Source organism: Sabethes cyaneus, chromosome 3 (genome assembly GCF_943734655.1).
Source record: "Sabethes cyaneus chromosome 3, idSabCyanKW18_F2, whole genome shotgun sequence".
NCBI lineage: Eukaryota > Metazoa > Arthropoda > Insecta > Diptera > Culicidae > Sabethes > Sabethes cyaneus.
Genome location: NC_071355.1, coordinates 44,791,505 through 44,799,297, shown reverse-complemented (window position 1 = coordinate 44,799,297; position 7,793 = coordinate 44,791,505). Strand labels below are relative to the sequence as shown.

Here is a 7,793-nt window from a genome sequence, read left to right as displayed (position 1 = left end):
AGTATTTTGGTGCTCTGAGTAAATATGTGATGACCCGACCTTATCAAATTTTAAAACCTGCTTACAAAGCAAATGAAAGCCTTGGTGCTACATTCCGCATTTGAAACTTAACCTTCTGTTTTTATTCACTGACTTCGCAGTCGGCTGATAAAGTGCAGGATAATTGCGGCAGTAGTGCTACGATCCTATTGACCCTTACTGCTTCTCCCAGTTGAGATTCGGATATACGACTACTGGCTTATTAGACCAGTGTCCTATCTCGAGATTAGCTGGGAGTCCTGCTAACACTTACACGAAATGCCACGAATAACTGTGGATCACATTATTAGGGAATTAAGTAGCCACGCACGAAGTAGAGAGTTTTGTCTAAAATTGTGCAGCTAAAAAACGAGCCGGATTGTCGACATATAAGAAGATAGCGATAAGACACAAGACAAACAAAACACTAACCCACAAGCTATACAGGACGGTGCTAACGATGTAAGATTGCTGGTGGCAGACATTTTCAAGGATATAAAACAGATAAAAGTCCTTAAGAAATATGGTTTGAGAGGCTATGAACAGTGATGGTACGATCACTTTTACCTGATTCTCATTCTTTCGACAGTACCGTCTCAGCCAAGCAAAAGTTGACAAAATTATATATGGGTCATTTGTAGAACTAGTTATTATATACAATTCATCTGAATAAAGTTTTGCTGTATTTCTTGAGTTACAGTGCAAAATACTAGTTGCACATTAGTAGCTAAGTGAACTTTCACTTAGCTACTAACGAGCTACTACCATTGTAGCACCATAAATATAAAAAATACAGCCCAACTTTATTCAGAAAAGTTGTAGGTAACTAGTTCTTCAATCGTCCCACATGAAACTTTTTCAAATTCTGCTTGGCTGAGACGGTACAGTCAAATGAATGCATTTGAGTCAAAGTGATTGTGCCATCCCTGCCTATCGGAACTTATGGTCTGCTAGCTTTTCTAATGCAACACGGTTGATCTGTTCGTGCTGCTTTGGCTGTATTTGAGTCTTTCTCCTTAACGCCTGGTCTCAATCTGGAATTCGTTGATCTGCTCCAATATAATGCGGAGCGTTGTGATATGGTCTACACATAATCGACCAGCATGGAATCCAGCTTGCTGCCGCCGGAGAGTAGCGTCGATCTTCTCCTGGATGCGGTTGAGGATTACCTTACAGCGTACTTTGAGAGTAATACAGAGCAACGTGATGCCACGCCAGTTACCGCATTCAGTTAGGTCTCCTTTCTTAGGGACTTTGACCAATATGCCCTGAATCCAGTCCACCGGAAAAGTTGTGGTTTCCCAAATATTGCTGAAAAGCTGATGCATCATCTGGGCTGACAAAGATGGGTCAGCTTTGAGCATTTCGGCTGAAATACGATCTATCCCTGGCGCTCTATTGGATTTCATACTCTTGATGGCTGCTACAATTTCATCCAGCGATGGCGCCTCCGAGTTCACGCGATTTATTCGACGAACTGTAGGCGTCGTACGCTGCTGATTTTGTTGGTCTCCGACATTTGAAACTCGGAAGAGTTGTTCAAAATGTTCAGTCCATCGCTTAAGCTGTTCTGCACGGTCAGTCAACAGCTGACCAGCTCTGTCCTTTAGTGGCATCTTTGCATTCATCCTGGCATCACTAAGGCGGCGAGAAATATTATACAACAAACGGATATCACCATTGGTGGCGGCGCTTTCTCCTTGTTCGGCTAGGGAGTTAGTACAGGCTCTCTTGTCCCGCCTACAAGTACGTTTAACAGCCCTCTCCAGTTCGGCGTATCGTTGACGGGCAGCTGTCTTAGCCGATCTGGTCCGCGCTCGCTCAATGCCGGCTTTCGCCTCTCTCCGCTCGTCGATCTTCCTCCAAGTTTCATCCGAAATTCACTCCGCCCGCTGTGCGCTTTGCCGAGGGTTTCATCACTGGTCGTGATGAAGGCGTTCTTGATGCCGGTCCATTGCTCGTCGACGGTTCCACCAGGTGGCAGCTCGAGATTCAAGTTGTTCGACAAAGGCCCTTTTCACCTTAGGATTCTACCAATCGGCGGAGGTCGTAGCGGCAACCAACTTTCTCCTCCCGTCCTTGGACACGTGCGACGCGCAGACGTATCTCAGCGATAACAAGATGATGGTCGGATGCAATATCAGCGCTGCGTTTATTGCGTCCATCAAGAAGGCTTCTTCGCCATTTCCGGCTGATGCAGATGTGGTCGATTTAGTTTTCTGTTCGGCCGTCGCGGGAAACCCACGTGACTTTATGTACTGGTCTATGGGGGAAGAGCGATCCTCCAATCACCATATTGTTATTACCACAGAATTCTGTAAACAGCTCCCCGTTTTCGCTCATCTCTTCTAGGCCATGGCGTCCCATGACGCATTCAAGGTCCGCGTTGTTTGAGCCAATCTTCGCGTTGAAGTCGCCCATGTGAAATTGGATGTCCCCCTTCGGGATTTTCTCAACCACGCTGTTCAGCTGGCTGTAAAAACTCTCTTTCTCATGCAGGTCGGCAGCATCTGTTGGCGCAGAGCACTGGATTGCTGTAAGGTTCCTAACCCGTGTTCTGAATCTGGCAACAATTATTCGCTCGTTTATCGGTTCCCACTTCATCAGGGCCGCATGTGCCCCTGGGCTCAGTAGGAATCTAACTCCTCTTTCTCGAGTAGCATTTTCACCTCGTATTCCAGAGTAGAGCAAGACTTGCCCGGATGACGTCCTGTGTTCGTCAGTACCCTGCCAGCGGACCTCGCTCAGCCCCAGGATTTCAAGCTTCAGGCGGCTAGCTTCCCTTGCAAGTTGAGCCAGCTTGCCCTGCTGGGTAAGGGTCAGTATATTCCATGTTCCGATTCGTGTCCGTGTTTTCATGCTAAAGGTCGTTGCCAATAATCCAGAGAGATTTCTTCTTCATTTTCGGTAACTTTTTAGTGTTCCGGTACAGTAGGCTGTTAACCTAAGGTCCTTATCCCGCTGATGGGGCTGCCATCTTAATGTGGGCGGCAGCCACTGTGCCCCCTTTCCTGTTAGCGTACGACAACCGAAGTTGCGTACCACAGCCGGCACGTCGTGGAGGTAGGAATAGGAGTTAATGAACAGAGGTTATGGAATGCACATGTTGCCAGCCTTTGCCAGCCAAGTTGGATCGATTCACAGTAGAACAAATCAAGAATTGCCTTACAATCCTCTAACGATGGAGCAGCTAAATGAGTTCGACCTAGCCGACGACATTGTCTTGCTCGCATAACGCCGAAACGATATGCAGAGCAAATTAGATGACCTCTCCGAGAGCTCCCAGGCTCACAGTCAGTGTTGCAAAAACTAAGTCTATAGTAGTGAACACTGGATAGTAGTGAGCAAGTGGATATCCAACGAGGAGTTCCATCGTCGATGTTGTTAGCGGCCGATAGCCACAATTTGTGAATTTGTGAAAGTAGGTGGAACGTGGAAGTGGGTCGGACACACCTTACATCTTACGCTGTTAGCAGCGAATATTTCATTCTCTGATCGGATTTCTATCATAATCGTTGGGAAAACGCAATGTGAAACAGATTAAACACGCTAGAACAGTACAAACAAATCGTGTTTATGTGCATTGTGCATATGCATGTGCATTGCATAAGCAAATGATGTCATGTTGAGAATGACATTTGAACCATTTTTAATTTGCACGTCGTGCAAACCAGCAGGGTTCAAATTAAAAAGTGTTCAGATTAAAAACGGTCAAACGAACGAGGGTCCACGGTAATTCATGTGCGCTTGTTACCCGGTAATTAGCCATACAAATGTTGAATAATCTATTTATCATTCAATCAAATTCTTTGGGCAACCCGTGGGAGCAACCTTTGCTTTATCTTACGTGGATTGAAAATACGTTCTGTGCGTTCTGTTTCGGTGATGTCTCGTTGACGCCGTTGACGGTACATCGGTATCGAACTTAACGATGCATCAATAATGGCCGCGTACTGGTTACTACGAGAAGTTGCCGAAACTAGAGTGACTATATACAGAGTGGCGACAAGTCATCCCAAATGTATGCAATGCGGCTTTTCCAAGGTTTTTCTTTCTCTTGCCTGCATACGCGTTGGATAGGTCGTCTGCTCGATTGGAATGACACTGACAGATAATTATCATTCCAATTTTGACATTGTCGCCACTCTGTATATAGTCACTCTAGCCGAAACTTAAACTGCGTGCCAAGCTGCCAAGCAGAAGGCAAAAGCATGTAAACAAAAATTTAAATTTGTAATCTTTAATTTTTCTGTCGTGCTCGTGGGCTCAGAAATTCGGCCAGGCAGAATCGGTCGCAGTCGTATAGTCCATCATAGCCCGTAGCGAAATATTCTTTATTGTGCTGATTGCGTTTTTACTTCTTACATGTCACATTATTTAACAATATAATTTGATATAAAAGCGCGAATTAGGACAAAGTTACGGTGCAAACAGTCTATATAAAACAACCTGTCTAGTAACTTAAAAAATGCCGGCGTAAATTGCGTTACAAACATGAACGAGTTTACACTTAAAACAATTGCTCCAGATTTGGTACCAGCCAACTACCTTTCAGTTGCGAACGGCGCCCGTGTTCACCGGGATAAACAAATCAAAACGTTACTGGAAAAGGTATATATTTGTTGAGTGCCTTACTTAGTCTGTATCTAATCGATAGTTGTAAATTTCAGAAAAAGCTTCCGGAAAATGGATGGGATAACGCCTCCATAGAATATTTTATCAGTGAACTATCCTTGATGGATAGTAATAATTTCATAAAACCCTGCGGAATTGGAGAGCGTGAAGGTAGAATTATTTCGGGTAAGTATCCCAGCCTGGTAAAAAAGACGTTTGTCGCAACTCACAACAATGATGATTTTTGTAGAACTGGTTCGTAGACGACACTACAACTTTGCTCACGGGATAGGCCGATCGGGTAATTTAACTGAGCCGCAACCGAAAGCAGCCGGTTCTACACTGATGAGCAATCTTACTAATTGCTTACTGCTCGATTTGATACGAGAAATGGGTATAAAAAGTTGTAAGGTGGCTATTCTTATTCCGCTGGCGACTGGAATGACGGCAATGCTAACTTTATTATCGTTGAAAACAAATCGACCAGAATCTAGATATGTGCTGTGGTCTCGAATCGATCAAAAATCATGCTTGAAAAGTATAACAACAGCCGGTCTGACTCCGGTTGTTATCGATACTGTCCCTCGACATGAAAATGGCCATGACATATTCGGAACTAACGTTAGCGAATTTCGCTCTAAAGTTGAAGAGCTTGGAGCCAGTAACATTTGTTGTGTCCTGTCTACAACCAGTTGTTTTGCACCTCGAACTTGCGATAACATCATCGAGCTGGCCCAGCTTTGCAAGGAACATGACATTCCACACATAGTAAATAATGCTTACGGTCTGCAGAGCACATATCTGACGCATCAGATAGAACAAGCCGGTCGACTTGGTCGTGTAGATGCATTCATCCAGAGCACTGATAAGAATCTGCTAGTGCCAGTCGGTGGGGCAATTATAGCGGGATTTGAGAAAGCATTCCTTGATCAAATTTCAGCATCATACCCCGGAAGGGCGTCGGGTTCACAAACCATAGATGTACTCATAACTTTACTCTCGTTGGGGAAAAACGGTTACTTGAAGTTGACCGCCGAGCGTAAGGAGCTTCATCGGTACCTATCGGAGCAGTTGCACCAGATTGCTGTACATTACGGAGAATCGCTGGTATTTGGTAAAAATCCTATTTCAATGGCATTGACTTTGAATCATTTCAAGTCCAATGTCGATATGCTCGGTGCTATGCTGCATCTTAAAGGAGTTACGGGATGTCGGGTAGTGAATTCAAAGGATTGTAAAACTATAGTTGGACGTACTTTTCAAGCATGGGGTGCCCACAGCGATCTCGCCTCAGAACCGTATCTGACGGCTAGTGCTGCCATCGGCATCAGCCGCCAAGAAATCGATACCTTTCTTCGCAAGTTGAGGAACATTTTTGGAGATTTGAAGAAGGCTGACGAAGCAACGATTACGACTGATGTTCTGGACAAAGAAAAGAAAAACTAAATATAACTACCCGAACATTGATCTATAATCTAAAAGTTCTGTGATGTTAGACAATCAACATTCTTAATATATTTACCAAATTTGGCAAAGCGAGCTCGAGCTTAACTTATGTTATCGCCGATAGTTTTTGATTCACTGCTTTGGTTTGGATCAAGATTAGTAAGGTGGGAAATTGACTGATTCAAAATCTCGGGATGTTGTTTAATTAGCTGGTTAGTGTGAGCCATGCTAGCCAAAATAGACTGTAAATTCCAGTTATTTCTTAGCAGTGAATGCTCCAAATCAAAATGGCCATGCCGAATACAGCGAATTCCAACGCAATGAGCTACTGATTTTAGGCCCAATCCAATTTCGTGAATCAATATTCCTATGTAGGCTTCTGTTTCATTGATTGCGTGAATTTCTACAAAAAAATGGATTGAATTTTCAATCTGTAATATTCCGTAACTGATATTAACTTACCAATAGTGAAAAACGGTCTGCGAAACTCAACTAATTTAATGCCATAGATCATAGGCTGCGTATTGTCCGCCGGTCGAATTGTTCCTTTCACTGCCATATCGTATGCCGCCTGCGACTGGATATCAATTCCGCACAGTTCGAACATCTTTTTCTGATGTGAGGCTTGCATTGCTGCCAGCAAACGTCCAATCTTGTCCGATCCAATGTGCTTAACCGTGGCTTTTGCTATCACTCTTGAGCGTTCGAAGTGGCTTTCTGTTGCCTTCCCTAGAAATCCAGTTATCCTATACACTCGCAAGGGACGATTCTCCTGAATTCGTTGAGCCATGCTAATACCTTTGTTGATTCCTATAACTGCGTTTTTCAAAGGGACAACGTCAACTCATAGGAGAAAACTGTTTGCTAATTATACCAACCTAGTACACCGCTAGTCAAACGACCGTGGTTGGCACTCATGCGGACCTTAACATCTTCGGGTTGATATCGGGGACCAGCAACCAGCACGTTGTCAGACAGATCTTCGGTCTGCCGTACAATGTACTTCGAATTCGCCACCGATTCAATTGCAATTCGCTGCAAGGGTGGCCTTACCTTCATTTGGTTGAGATCTAAAACAGAAACGGTCACAGGTTTATGGTAGAGATGGTCGGGTATGAAAATTTGAATACCCGAACCCGACCTGTGCCCGATTAAGGAAAAAATTAAAAACCCGTACCCGACCCGAACCCGCAAATTTATTATTTTTAATACCCGAACCCGACCGCAACCCGTCGGGTACGAGACGGGCCCGGGTACCCGACCATCTTTAGTGTTAAATGTGGTCGATAGAGATACCCGACCCGACCCGTACCCGGTTTCAAAAACAAAAATTAAGAGCCCGTACCCGACCCGAACCCGCAAATTATTTTTTTTCAATACCCGAACCCGGCGGGTTTCGGGCAAATTTTCCGCTACCCGACCATCTCTAGTTTATGGACTACGACTTAGCAATAAATAGATATATGTATATCTATTTCGTTAATGCTTACCTCTGCAAAGATTTCCAATAATCGTTTGCCGAACTTGTTGTACGGTGAGACAGGCTGGTTTGTAAACATTTATTACACCATTCAAAAATCTCCAAACCACTGGAGCATTCTCAACTTTTATAATAGCCATTTTTCCTCAAATTTGTTGATTTTTTCATCTAACATTTGCAAACTGTTTATAACAAAAAATTAATTAAATATTATCGTCGTCCCAATGTGGCAATC

The 7,793-nt window shown here is 44.0% G+C and overlaps 2 protein-coding genes across 2 annotated transcripts; one reads left to right on the top strand and one right to left on the bottom strand.

Moving 5' to 3' along the window:
- The first annotated feature begins 4,336 nt into the window (after positions 1-4,336).
- Positions 4,337-6,168, top strand: LOC128744208 (O-phosphoseryl-tRNA(Sec) selenium transferase). Its single transcript, XM_053841043.1, has 3 exons — positions 4,337-4,629; positions 4,689-4,818; positions 4,883-6,168. Exons 1-3 carry the CDS (start codon positions 4,513-4,515, stop codon positions 6,076-6,078), a joined length of 1,443 nt encoding a protein of 480 aa, XP_053697018.1. The 5' UTR covers positions 4,337-4,512; the 3' UTR covers positions 6,079-6,168.
- On the bottom strand, positions 6,091-7,761 carry LOC128744215 (pseudouridylate synthase TRUB2, mitochondrial). The gene is made up of 4 exons (XM_053841059.1): positions 7,569-7,761; positions 6,957-7,148; positions 6,541-6,894; positions 6,091-6,481 (listed from the first exon to the last, which is right to left on the bottom strand). Exons 1-4 carry the CDS (start codon positions 7,696-7,698, stop codon positions 6,180-6,182), a joined length of 978 nt encoding a protein of 325 aa, XP_053697034.1. The 5' UTR covers positions 7,699-7,761; the 3' UTR covers positions 6,091-6,179.
- Between the last annotated feature and the right edge of the window lie 32 nt (positions 7,762-7,793).

What these genes read in the sequence shown, in the direction of transcription:
- LOC128744208 (XM_053841043.1), top strand. Translation starts at nt 4,513, where the DNA reads ATGAACGAGTTTACACTTAAAACAATTGCTCCAGATTTGGTACCAGCC. An exon ending in TCAAAACGTTACTGGAAAAG is followed by an intron (nt 4,630 to 4,688) that starts GTATATATTTGT and finishes TGTAAATTTCAG; the next exon opens with AAAAAGCTTCCGGAAAATGG. An exon ending in TGAAGGTAGAATTATTTCGG is followed by an intron (nt 4,819 to 4,882) that starts GTAAGTATCCCA and finishes TGATTTTTGTAG; the next exon opens with AACTGGTTCGTAGACGACAC.
- LOC128744215 (XM_053841059.1), bottom strand. Translation starts at nt 7,698, where the DNA reads ATGGCTATTATAAAAGTTGAGAATGCTCCAGTGGTTTGGAGATTTTTG. An exon ending in TATTGGAAATCTTTGCAGAG is followed by an intron (nt 7,149 to 7,568) that starts GTAAGCATTAAC and finishes TTTCTGTTTTAG; the next exon opens with ATCTCAACCAAATGAAGGTA. An exon ending in CAGACCGTTTTTCACTATTG is followed by an intron (nt 6,482 to 6,540) that starts GTAAGTTAATAT and finishes ATTTTTTTGTAG; the next exon opens with AAATTCACGCAATCAATGAA.